General features: G+C 45.8%; 1 protein-coding gene across 1 annotated transcript in view; it reads left to right on the forward strand.

Annotated features, from left to right (window-relative positions):
• tefu (Serine/threonine-protein kinase tefu) overlaps window positions 1-13,977 on the forward strand; it is a 297,846-nt gene that overhangs the window by 22,082 nt on the left and 261,787 nt on the right. The window contains exon 5 of the mRNA XM_050172366.2: window positions 1,376-1,637. Within this exon, the coding sequence (XP_050028323.1) occupies window positions 1,376-1,637 (262 nt within the window). The remainder of the gene's footprint in view (window positions 1-1,375; window positions 1,638-13,977) is intronic.

The raw sequence follows: 13,977 nt of genomic DNA on the forward strand, positions 1-13,977 counted from the left end.
GAAAGAATTCGCCACTGTCAGCAATGGCACCGACTCCGCCTTTGTAATCCTCGCGATTGGCTTCGAAGGTCGCAAAGCACAGCGCGTTGCGTAATGCCAGTCTCCGAGAGTTAGCTTCGTCTCACTACAGAAATGTTATGCGGTGAAGTATAACATGCGTGAGACAGGGAAGTTGTCACAGGACAGAGCGTGTAGTTCTTAATTATACACGCATGCACCCCCATCTCCTGCCACAGTATGAATACCGATATGCTTAATAAGTGTACTGGCAGGCCTTAAGAGCTTTTTCGGACGTGCCTGTGGCAATTTGAGCCCAGTTAAAGACATGCATTAGAACAGTTAAAGACCAGTAAAGAACAGTTAAAGACATGCATTAATTTTTTTCGTACTGCCCGATTTTTCTGATGTTTTCGCAGCCCTTAGGGAGGCCGGAAAATCGGACATTGACTGTACAACTGACCAAGGAGATGCTTCTAATGATCGATGGGGGGAACGCATCGCGGAAGTAAGATGAGAACAGAATAAAGGACCGATGCACTGAGGAATTAACAAGAAACGAAGCGTGTCGTTGCCTCTTTGAAGGGGCTTGAGCGGAAAAAAACAAAGTGTTGGCTGATGCCGAGATGCAGGTGTCCCTCAAATAAACCAAAATAAACTCTTTAAAGCAGTGAAACCCAACACTGGGATATTGTGTACGGGCTGAGAGTATGTCAGAACAGTTGAGGTTGACTTCCCAGCTGCTGAGAGAGAATCTTCGTTGTGACAAAGTTCAGGCCTCATACCAATGAGCTTGCTATCAGTTGATAGAAATAGCTCATATTCAAAAATATTTACTTCTGTGTGCATCTCCTTTTCATTCATATATGAAAATGTTCGACTCGATTCGGAATTGGTTTTATCATTTTTTCGCTGTGCCTCTTACTGTCACCTTCTTTCTGTTTTCTTTTTGAACAAAATAGATATTACTCCTTACTATTCAAACTATCCAAACTGGATTAAATCATTTTTTTTTCAACACGCTTACTAGAGAGTGACAGCAGTCGGACAACATGGTGTCAGCCCGTCTTGACATAAAACAAAATTCTGGCTCATTCAGGGAATTTGGCAAAGGTTCTCAGGGAAAACCTGGAAAACTCAGAATTTGGAAATGTCGACTTGTTAGACACCCTGCGCTCCAGAGTGAAGCTTAATTTTCGCAGTCGACAATCTCAAGTCTGGCACCAAAACTTTTCGACTTAATGGGTGAAAAATAAACACTACTGCGACAAAAGAAATTTTGACTTAGGCAATGTTTCAGAGTATGACGTAATGAAAATTTATTTTGTAATTCAGGTTGAGGCCTCTGTTAATTCGTGTTGGTTGCACTCATGCTCAGGAAACTGCCGTCCGACGATGGGGGTGCCCCACTCCTGCACTGGAGTGCTGCGGAGGCAGCCCCAGTGCAATCGGTGCTGCTGTCCTCTTTGTCGGGCCTCGGGGACCTGGACGCCCTGACCGGCTGCCGGTGCCTGGCACTGGGTGGACCGGCACACTTGCTGCTTTGGCGCCACTGGGCAGAGCAGCAGGGCAGTCACTGGCCAACACTGCTGGCACGCGCTGACCTTGCGGCCACGGGACGCAACGCCCGCCTTGGTCATGTGGGTCATGCTCCGCTTTATCAAGAAGTTATTTCTGCATTTTGCTAGAATTGTACTTGTAGATTCAAGAAAACCGACAATCCATGTTCTTTAGTTAGATATAGAAATATAGTTGACTTTGTTAATTCAAACTTGACATAATAGAATAGATAGTTGGGCTAGTCAGTATTTTATTATTGGAAAGCTAGAGTGCATGAGACATCTTGACAGAACCAACACAATTCAGTGGCCAAGTTGGATTTTATAAAAGGCAGGGAAATGCACCCACAGCTGCCCTTATTTGGTGGCAAATCTAACCAGCACCGATCTTGTGGAGGTTCTAAGCAGTGTGCACCCACTTATATAATAATGTAACGTGCCTCCTATTCTGACAATCAAACAAAAAATAAATGTGCTGTTTACCTTCACAGAATGGAAATTTGTTGAAGTTAATGTTCATCGTCATCTCTATAGAAAATTAAGGGGGCATGCGGCTTTCGCATCATGAAAAATTGCCAAAAAATAGATTTTTTGAAAACCACATTTTCAGTTTATATAACCCTTTTTCTATCTGATACCCAAATATCATCACTGTAAACCACTTAAAAGTGCTCTAAAAAATTCGTTTTATCATCCAAGGGGGCGAAAAATCTCGTGGAAATCAAGAAAGAACAGCGTTTTTCAAGCCACAATATCTCCGGAACGGCGCGACCGAGTGCCACCATCTTGGTCTCATTGGAAGGCACATTTCTCCATCTTCAAATCTGCCTCTTCAGAGATCTCCTCCATACAGAAACAAGCGCACAAAAAGCAAATGATTGAAGGTCGTGCCGGAGTCTGTGATTGGCCGCGCCCGCCACGTGACTCTAGCGCGGTTCGACATTGGTCTGGTGCTCGCGTCGTCTGCTCGGCTCTTTGCACTTCGTGAGTCTGGACGTCTCCACTTGCCGTAATCTCGACATGTCAAAACGGGCGCTACGGGGACATCGCAGAAGCGTCGCCGATCCCTATGCTTGTGGACATTTCAGACTCGCGGCTAAGCATTCCGAGCATAGGCGACGCGGACTTCGCGACCAAGACTCACGAGCGGGGTCCTTGGACGTGCGGCTAAGCCTTTCAGCACTCGGTGTTTCAGAATTCGTGACGAAGTGCATATGGCGCACGCAATCCTCGGAAACGCGGCTAAACATTTCGCGCATCGGGAGTCTCTGACTCGGCGATCATGCACATCGCGCGCGGACTTCTTGGACCCTCACCGAAGCATTTTGTGCATCGGCACCTCGGACTGCGTGAATAAGCGCATTGAGGGTCGGCTCCTTGTATTTGCGGCTAGGCATTTTGCACATCGGCACTTCGGACCCGCAACCAAGCATCTTGCGCGTTCACTCTATTGTCATTGTCACGATAGCTCGTAACAATATCTATCATACCACTCCTTCTTAAAGAGAACCTCTTCATGAGCTCTGTTCACTAGGCCCCTTGGGGTCTAGTGAACATAGACACCTGGCTGCAGAAGTGATTGAGGCATCATAACAAAGTAGAATTCTGGGAAAGCACCTAGCAGCTACATATGTATCACTGGCTCTCTGATCCAAAGTTCTACAGCCATTGTCAAGTAAAGATGACTTAGGAGGCTGCTGACATTCAGAGCCTTCATTCAGTAACATAGTCAATTCTACCAAAAAATAAAGCCTCACTGATTGTACTGGAGAGTGCTATCAATCAGGCAACCTGCGGGTACAGGCTGCCTGAATGTACACTGGTACTATATTCATGCCCACACAGGGTTCTGCATCACTTGGTTTGAAACCTAGGCACCATGCTCTTTGTAGAGCAGCAGCAGCAGCTAAGAATGCCCTATAAGAAGAAAACAAAAGGGGGGGGGGGATAAGCACACCAGACCAGAGGCCACATGTACAAGCCCCCCCACATCACAAAACACCCCAAAGACTACTGATTTGGTGCCTTTTAGAGAACTGAAGCGAAGGCAAAACTTTGAGAGCCGTTTTCTCAAAACTGTTTGTCTGTCTTTCTCCTCAGTTGCTGGAGCTGATTTCTTTGTAACCGTTTAATGTATTTTGACTCCGTTATTATTATTATTTTTTTTTTCATATTCCTTGGGCTGCAAATCAGGTCGTGACATGCTGGCTTTCTTATTTTTGACCCTTTTCGAGTTTACGATATGGCTTTTCGTGTACCCTGAAAGTGTGCTTGATGTGAAGGTAACGTAAAATATGGCACTCCAAAATATGTGTGTTGCGAAAAAACAAAAATTCAAGAATGTCACGACCTTCAGCACGCATTTAGCTATGCAGTCAATACTTAACAAGCCTTCTATCATGTTTTTTAAGTTCCTCAGGCTCTCCAGAAAGTAAGAGGGAGAAAAATTCTGCTCAATAAACTTGAATAAAATGTTATCAAGATATCGCTCTGAAACTTTTATAGAAGCATCAGGGAAACATTCTAAACATTTGTGCCAATTTTCATCAAAATCCATGAAGAAATAAGGAAGTATTTTCAAAGCCACGTCCCCCCTTAACTGTGCCACGACATTGTTATCCGCTGTGTTATCATGTTATCCCTGCGCTTGACATTACGTGTCTTTTTAAGGACTCTGCAACTATCACAAATGGGATGGTAGCCCATGCCTAACCACTTCTCCACTTTATCACAGAACAAAAATAATAAAGAATATCAACAGAAGTGTACGCATTTGAAATGGTTGGTTCATGACTTAAGCAGAAAAATAATGGGATGTGAGAAAAGAACAGCATTGTCATCTCTCACATTATTTTCTGCTGTTTCCACTCAAAGAATACTAAGGACATATCTTGGCAGACATTGCAGTTTACTTCTGCCAATTCCACCCTCATGGGATTCATGAAATTGACCTAAACATCTGGCGGGTCGAATTAAACAAGATTCAGAAAAAAATGCGAAAACACACCGCTGATTCATTTGGCAGTGTTTGCCCTATTTTAAAACGCCCCCGGATCAAATGTGCACCCACTTTCTGTGCCCACAGTATAAAACTAACGTAGAAGTCACATTAAAGCTCCTCGCAAGTAGAAATCTAATGCTCACTTGATTTTTTAGCCAGGAAAATGGGCACGAGTTGGATGTGTTGCATTGGTTTCCTAATGTGAGCTTTGCCACAGTAATCATTTCTTGTGTGGCAAAGCACACGAATATTGCAAAGGTGGATTTGTTTTCGTGTCTGATTGCACCACACCAGCACTTCTTTTCCAAGATCTCCTGAAAAAATAAAAAGTATGCATTAGAATCGGGTAAACACCCTAATCAGACATTGTCAGCTACAGTGATTGCTTGAAAATTCTCCTAGGGCAGGTTGAAAATTGTAGCCGGTGAGGGATGACATGTTCAGTGCATTCACTGACCCCTAAGTTCCACCGAGACAGCTGCTGCCACTACAGGGGTCGCTATAGGTCAGGCACGTGCATGCTGACTGATGAAGATCGAATTATCCCGTGAAGACCAATTCTCGGGTCAAAATAATAAATGTTTGGGTCCATAGAAATGCATGGGCAGTGGCCAGGACCTTCAGTTGGGACCGGATTAATTGAAAAATTGAAATAATGGGAGTCTAATTAGCTAAATGTCTTCATATCTTTATGCAGTCCTTCTCCTCCAGACAACTACCTTGGGACTGGAAGATCGACTAATTAATCTGTATTTCAAAGGATAAGAAATAGGGGTGTGCGAATGTTTACTTCAGAATCAAATAGAGTACATTCAAATAATTTGATTCACGAATCGAATATATATTTGATTTCTTAAACATTTGATTTTTTAAAATCGGTACCTTCGGTAAATGACCCAGCTATGGTCGGATTCTTGACTACGCATTCAGCGTTCCCACGGCATGCAATTTCTATTGGCACAAGGTTCAGCCAGGTGTACTGGACTGATTGAAATTATTACTGCTATGCCAAAGGGGTGAACAAGAAAAGCAGCAAGTGTGGAAACCACGGAAGCATGTGTGAAGACCAGGCTGGTTAGCCACTGGAAGGCTTGCTGGTCGCATTGAATATGAGAGTTCAGCGTTCACACACATTGATTCGCGAATTCGGAGCTTTCTACCCACATGCGATGTCACAGAAGAACTTGGCGCGCATGCCCGCTGTAGTTGCCGGCTGGTTGACCATTGACCCAAACACCACTTCAGCAGTCGTCAACCTAACCCATACGCGTTGCTTCACAGCCGGTCACCAATGAGCCACCCGTAGGAACATATTAGCGACAAGCTTTCCACTATGGTTTGCGGCCCGTCATCACATCGCCCGGCGGCGAATTTTGGTCACAGTCGCACCATTGGCCACAATTTCTAGCCCTTTAGGCCTAATTGGATCTGCGTTATCGGGTATTCTCAGGTAAAGGTACGGTTATTGAATCAATGCAGATCTATTCACGGCGGGCGCACGACTCGTAGAAAGCCAACAAACTGTTTTGCCAACCACAGGGAGTGCACGGGATGATAGTTGCATGTTCACGGCCACCATCTTTGCGAATAACAGACGGTGGCTCCTCGTTCTGAATGCCGTTTGTATTTGCACCGCGGCCTTTTTTCATAGCTTTGAGCTACCTGTCACAAGACTAGCCTTGCATTTACACGGTGGGCTCAAATACACGACAGCACGCTGACCCTCAGCTGCAGATGCATTTGCATAGACGGCAGATGGAGGCGCAAGAAAAAATATTGGGGAGGGAGGGATGCCACGCGAACTTGCCGTAGGCCTCCCAATTTGAGAAGTCTTTACCATCAGTGGCGATTACCGTACGGAGCAGTGCTGAGTGCTATGATGCACATTTCCCGCTTTTGTCAGTCATGCAGATTAGCGTTGTAACAAGCTGACGATAACCCACACAAGCCACCTCCCATAACAATGGAAATACCCTCCTGTATTCAGGAAAAAAACTGGAAAATAGGGATGTAAGTTTTTCACAAAAGACAATGCTTACAAATTTTAGGCAAGAAACTATGGTGCACGCACATACTCTAGTGTCTCCTAGCATTGCATAGCAAGAATGTAGCCAACTATCAGTAATTTAGGTACATAGAAATCTATTAAGATATACAGTACAGTCTGCTCTTATTAAAGGGACCCTGAAACGATTTTGACGATTTTGTATTAACGTACTGAGTCGTTAGAGTAGGTCCTTCTGATCATTAATTGACTCATCTATGTGCTCCGCGTAAGCGTGTAATTTATTATAAGGTTTTAAAAATGTACATCGCTGCCGATCGCAGCAGACTGCTTGGCGGAATTTTCAGCCGCCCCTACCCATATGACGTAATTCACCCAATTGACGTCAGTAAGGCGAGCTATCCGATAGTCTGTCCAGGGTTCGTCATCGATCATTTTTCCACCTTTATGGTGAACAAATGATGTTCTGTATAGTTAGAATGTTAGTTAATTTGTTTCTTTAAAAAGAAAATAACAGAAAGAGAATGCACAAGAACAATTTCCCACTACACTTAAGCACTTCCGGCACACAGCAAGCATCGTCTGCTGGTGTTACGTGCTCCATCTTGACGAGAGCTCCATGGTCAGTGTCGGTCTGTCTTTTCTTTAGCACTATGATTCGACTTTGTTGCGTTGTGGACTGCAAACGTAGCGACTGGCAATATGTCAAGCTGTGACATTGTCACGTGCATGTTGCGGGGAGCGATGGAGTCGGGAGACGCAGGCGAGCACAGTAAACAAATTTTACTAAGAGCAAACTCAAAATAACACACACTCAAAATGTAACTCAAAGCTCAACTGACAAAGACAAAACTCCACACTTGTGTAGCCTAAATATGTCCTTATTCTCCTCTACGTTCGTCCTTAGCGCGTTCCGCGCGAAAGTCCGGCAACCCTGGCCTATGGCCGCACCCTTACAAAAGGAACGTTCTTACAAAGTTCAGTCATGGTGCGCATCTCCAGTCCGATGTGCGTCGGCTCTTGATCCCAGTCGGTGCTCCCGCCGACTCCGCAAGTTTTGTTTCCTTGGTATCGGCCGGCCAGCTTCTCAGTCTCGGATGCCAGCGTCTCGAACCACGTCGGTGACGTTTCACTCAGGCCTGCCTGGCTAGGCCTAAGAAGGGGCTCCGCCGCTACCTCTCCGTGTGCCGACGAGAAGCCCCGGGGACTATCGTCCGTGCTGGCCTACCGAAGAAGGGGGATCCAATTCCCGGAATGGAACGCCCGGCACTGCCGTGGCAGGCTGCAGCAGGTCCAGGGAGCTTCGCTCGAACGTCGCCGAGGTCGACGGTCACACCCTGGGTCGCCAGCGTCACGAGCCTGTCCGAACCTCCATGGGTCCCGTCGCCAGTACGAAGCTTGTGCTCCAACCTTCTTGGCCCAGAGCCACATCAATAATCCCCCCTCGGCGTCACCTCTCCTCCGATCATACCTTGGGTCACTCGCCTCGAGGGCTCGTGCCGTTCGGACCGGTCGGCGCACATTGTCCTCTTCTTTTCTTTTTGTGCCCCATGCCTCTTACATATGACAGACATCGTGTCCCTCTGCAAGGCAGCAGACGAGCGAACTGGCTGCACCGCATCGGACTGCCGTTATCTGATCGGTGCCCGGACTTGCGCGTTTGCAGCCGTTACTTTACACCGGAGAATTACTACCACAATAGTGTTTTGCGAGTCTGGTATTCGGGTAAACGCAAGCGAGGGGACAGGGCCTGGCCGCCGACCTTGTCGTTTCACAGGATGTGCAGAAGCGCAAACGTGAATGAACCAAACAGTTGGCACAGTCTGCATAATCCTTGTTGAAGATGCATAGTATGTCTTTAAAGGTTGTAGTAGCCGGGTCTGCTTGCCATAGAACAAACACTGCCCCTCGAAGCCTAAATTGGCTAGTAGCACGGCATTTTTCCTGTTTTCCGGTAATGACTCGCCTCCGGTCGCATGTAGAAACATTTGGAAAGATTGTTTCCAAGTCAGCCAGGATACCGTAGGCATACCGGGCGAAGCAAGGAATGGCGGCGGCACAAATGCCGTGGCGGAAGCAGTGGGCGGGAAGGCCAGTATCGATGCAGTTGTTGTCGGCAAAGGAAACAAAGAAGTGGCAGGCAGAGTATCGTCCATGGTATATGCAGCAGGAGTAAGAATAGGCGGAAGCAGTAGCAGGAAAGTTTTACCTTGTCGCCAATGTAGGGATGTAGTGTAGTAGCATCGGGACAACAATAGCCGAGGGGGAGGCCTACGGAGCTGGCATAATGGCTTGGGGGCGCAAAGTGCCCCAGAAGAAAAGTGTCTATTCCTCCAATGGGGACCGAGCAGACTGAGTTTATTCCAGCAGAGGGGAAAGGGAACATGGTGCGGTGAACTTACAACATTGGGGATGGCCTGATGCTAGGGATCAAAACACTTCAAAACCCAATCTGAGGATATAACACTCTGCTTTCGTTATTCCCTCTGTTCACGTAATGTTAACCCTTTCTATCAGTGGTTTGGTCGACCTGGCTGATCCTTGAATGCTGCGCATGTACAAGCTAGGGGTACAAGATTACGGGTCACTGACAAATTAGAGACCGCTAGAATGCTGCCTTGGTAAAAACCCATTGTAATATCAATAATGAGGTTCCCGAATATCTTGGGGAACCTCTGTTTAGTGAAGAAAATTTAGTTGCTAGTCAGCTTTGCAAGACGTTAATCCAAAGCTTTTGAAAAGTCAATAAATACTGATGTCAGTAATATCTAGATTGTGCACACAAATAGGTTAGCATGGAACTTGATTAGTAGCTTTTCTCACAATTTCCTAAGGCCAGGTCGTTTGTGTTAAAGATGTCATTAGTTTGCTGGGCAGGAGAAATTGCATGCTTTCAAGTTTCGCTGGAGCACATTGGGCAGTACTGTATTTATGGATACATTTCTTCTAGGCTTGTGCACTTCTTTGGTACAACAGGAATAGTAATGTAGTAGAATAATTTCCAAATGGATAGTTTGAATAGTTGTGGGACTTGAAACTGCAGAGACGGAAAGTAACAGTAAACAGTAAACAAGTAACAGAAGGAGAATACACAAGGACAATTTATCACTGCACGCAAGCAGTTCTGGCACAAAGCAAGTGTCATTTGCATGTGTTAAAACGTTCTCCCTGTTGATGCGACCTGGGTGGTCATTATTGGTTGCGAGCTTTTCCCTTTTTTAGTGAGCACTTTGGATTGGCCTTGTCCCATTGTGAGCTGCAAATCTAGCAATTGAGGACCTGTCCAGGTGCAACATAGTGTCCTTCTGCAAAGCAACATGCAAGCATAGTGGCTTCAGCGTACCAGGCTGTCGGTGTCCGATTGGCGCCAGCATCTGTGCGGCTGTCACTTCACATCGAAGGATTGCTACCACAACAGAGTTTTTACATGTCCAGTGCTTGGGTAAATGCAAGTAGACTGGGCATTTTGTGGGATGAGCAGAGGTGCAGATGTGAACAGCCTGCACGGTGCAGCCACCTGGTGGCAGAGCGCTCAACCAGACAAACGCTGTGCTAATATAGCAGTAACCAAGTGTACTTTGCTGCTGGTGTACATTTTCGGAAGGAGCACAATTGGAACACATGGTCTTTTGAAATGTTTGAAATATTTTACACTTGGTCGCAGTAATATTAGTTGTGTGTTTGTCTGGCTAAACTCTGTCACCACATACAGTTGAGCCCGCTTATAACGAACCTGAGCATCACGCGGAATTCATTCGTTGTATCCAGCAGTTTTTGATATGTGGGCCACACGCAAAAATTGACATCAATCAAAACAAACATTTATTGAGAAAAAAAATCGGTTATCGTTGTCTGCCTCTTCAGAGCACATCCAATGACGGCAGTTTCAAGCTTATTCAAAGCTGCGATGTGCTCGTCACCCAAGCCCTTAAAATACACAAGATTTCTAAGTGCCTCAATATGGCTCACTGCTGTGGTCGCGCTTACTGGTGCTGGCTCCGATGGATCGCTGTCGTCGTCCGATGCTTCGGCGTCGCTTGATGCCCGCACTTCCCGGATGGCGGTCTCGTCTCAAAACGACTCCGAAACTTCAGCAGCGTCATCTACATCAACAAAACCTTGCCAATCAAGATCGCAGCCGGCCAGGTTAGCGTCAACAACGCGTCGCCAGAAGTTGTCGTCAGGCTGGCTTTGTTGAGTGTCTTCAATGCCTGCATCAGGTGTGACGGCGAAGCCCGCCTTGCCTAAAAGATTCTGGATGCATTCGGGTGTCACTTCCATCTACGCCGCTTTGATCATTTCGACTGCCGAGTACAGCGAGACCTGCAGAGGCACATTGGCAGTGGGGCGATCAACTGCAATCAGCATCCACTGCACAACACGACACCTGTAGGCCGCTTTAAACGACCGTATTACGCCCATGTCCAGCAGTTACACTTTTGACGTTACCTTTGGCGGCAGAAAAAGCAGCTCAACTGCTGTTAAGGTGGGCGGTACAGTTGTCGAGAATCAGAAGAACTTTGCACCCTTTCTTCGCCATGCTGCTGTCAAAATCAATTAGCCATTCCACGAACAACTCACGTGTTATCCACGACTTCGAGTTATGCCTGTGCCACATTGGTACATATGTGGGGAAGCAACGTGGCCTCTTTGATTTGCCGGTGACAAATGGCAAGCATCGATCGCTTCTATCCATGTTGGTGCACGAAAGCACAGTTATGTGAACTTTGCTGTGCTTGACGCCAGCACATGTGTCACTCTTCATAGCGTGCGTTTTGCCAGGCAGCGTTTGATAGAATAGGGCCATTTCATCGGTGTTATATACATTCCTTTCAGCATAACTTGATACGCGGGCCAAGTTTTTAGACATCCACGTGTTGATGTCTTCGTTGCTTACCGATGCCGATTCGCCGTTGATCAACTTGAACATAATTCCGTGGCGGAGCTTGAAGCGATGGAGCCAGCCATTGCCAAGGGAAAAATCTGGGAAGTCCAGGAGGCACGCTGTCATTTGCTTTGAACAACATCAGCGGCCCGCTGATGAGAACATTACATGCTCGAGCATCAAGGAACCACTTTAAAAGCGCCTCTTCAACGCCTGCATATGTGGCTTTCCGTAGGCGCTTACTTGTCGCAGAGTTCGTCGTGGCACTCTTGTAGATTTTGTCCTTCTCTTTCACTATCATGGATATTGTCGATTTCAACAAACCATGCTTTTTCACCAGTTCGTGGTTTTTCGCTCCTTGGGAAAGGTCTTTCAAAACAACAGTTTCGTGGCCAAGTTTAAAGCTTTTCGATTTACTGTTGATGCAGATGCTGGTGAATCCGCCACCCCAGATAGGCATGGGAGCACACCAGTAGGAAACAACGCCGACAACGCTAGCAAAACACGCACTACCACAAGCAAGAAAAAGACAGTCGTGCAGTCATGTGAGGCGCGGCGTTAAGTTCTTTTTTTTTTTTTTTTTTCATTTTCGCGGCGATCCCCTCGCCACATCGCCACTCCTCCGTGCCTCCAGCAAGACGCCGCGGGAAAGCAGATTTTTGGAGCGTGCACAGCACAGGTTCGGTGGCTCTCACCACGTGGAAAGTGGTCCGCGACACCAAGGCGTTCACTGTAGCCAATTGGCTAGGCTCACAGGCGTTCGTTGTAGCTGAGACCGAGAGCCATAGCCCTAATGTATATTTTGACGATCACGCCGGACTTGTTCGTAATAAGTGAGTGTTCGTCTTAAGTGGGGCCGTTATAAGTGGGCTCGACTGTAGTGCAGGTTTACGCCCCTTCATCACAGTGGTAGCATCACGGAGGGGCCTCAGTTTACGCGAATCCGTCAAAACGCCCAGCTCGCCTGTGGTTACCAGAATACCGGTCATGCCTGGAGCTGTGACCGAACACTCACAATGCATGCTGCTTGGATAGCTCTCACTGGCGATCGATGGCCAGGTGGTTAGCAGGGAGGTTGGAGAGGCTCCGGGAGCTGGCTCCACGACAACCGGAAGTAGACAACACGTCACATCATGCAGAGTCAGTGTAGGCGGAGCTTAGCCCCGATCGGCGAACGAGTTGAGGAGAAAAAAACATAGCTAGGAAGAAGGGTAACATGTAATCGTCCGTATCTGTCTTAATATGAGATGCTTCACTTAAATTGTGGCGCAAATGTTCTTACTGTAGCTGTACCCTACATGTCTACAAAATTTGTTCAAACCGTTTCGGGGGCCCTTTAGCTATGAGCGAACTAAGTGTTGAGTACACATCAAATGTTATATGCTAACTATTGGAATTTCAAAAATGAGCTTCTCAGCATTTTGGAATATTATAATCTAACCAAATGTTTCACAACTGACTATTAAAATCTCGTTACTGTTCTCCTTCTGCTTAAGATTGCAAATTATCAGGCTTGAAATGAGAACAAATTGTCCATTTGTCTTTGAATTTCTTTATCATCATCATCTTTTCTTTTTCCACAACTTGTGATCATTTTTCATCAACTATTTCATGTTTTTGGAAAGCTAGTCTTGCAGTAGCCATTAATTCTTGGAAGGCTATTGGTGCAATCTTTTTAATGCCAATTAGTGATACTAACCTGATAGTTATTAGTCATATCACGAGAAGCCAACAAAGTTTTTTTTTATTAATCAGTACAAGTGTGCAGTAGAGCGACAAGTTGGGCTAGTTGGTGGAAGTTCATCTGGTAATAAGGGGGTTACAATGCTATAAACACACGATTTTGGATGGCCTATCGACATGATGACGTCATTTTGATCATTGTATATATATGTCATCTTTCACGCAATAAAATTCAGTTGTGAGTTTGCGCACATCTTGCCCACTTCTACTTCTGTTGTCTGTGTGTTTATAGCGCAATAAGCCCCCTTACTACAACATGAAGTACAAGTGTGGTACCTAATTATTCTTAAATAAGGATTTCTGTTATAAATGTGTGCATGTGTGTATGATTATGCAGTTTTCAATATCGTATTCAAAATATTTATTTGTTCACCCCTAAAAAATATATATCGGCGACTATATAAACAAATGCTTCTTCTCTGGCTTGTCTTGCTGTGATCCAGTTAATGGCAATGTGACTCTCTTGACAAAACCTAAAGTGACGATTGCACATTCTCAAATTCACACTCATTTGTTTCAAATGCTTTGAAAATTGCCCATAGTTGGCTCCAGACAAAATATTGAGTAGTATAATATTCAATCAATATTTGCATAAGCCTAGTTTCTTGTTACCGTACTTGAATAAGAGTACCATTTCTTTACTGCCATGTGTCGCCCATGGATAGCAATGGCTGAGTGCCCCGACATTCTTATGGCTCAAGCTCTCACCGAGGCAACATGGCCTGACGGAACTCTTGGCATCCATTCTTGAATGGAACTCGTCACAGTGGCTTACCAGTTATGGTGT

Source organism: Dermacentor andersoni, chromosome 6, assembly GCF_023375885.2.
Source record: "Dermacentor andersoni chromosome 6, qqDerAnde1_hic_scaffold, whole genome shotgun sequence".
Classification (NCBI taxonomy): domain Eukaryota; kingdom Metazoa; phylum Arthropoda; class Arachnida; order Ixodida; family Ixodidae; genus Dermacentor; species Dermacentor andersoni.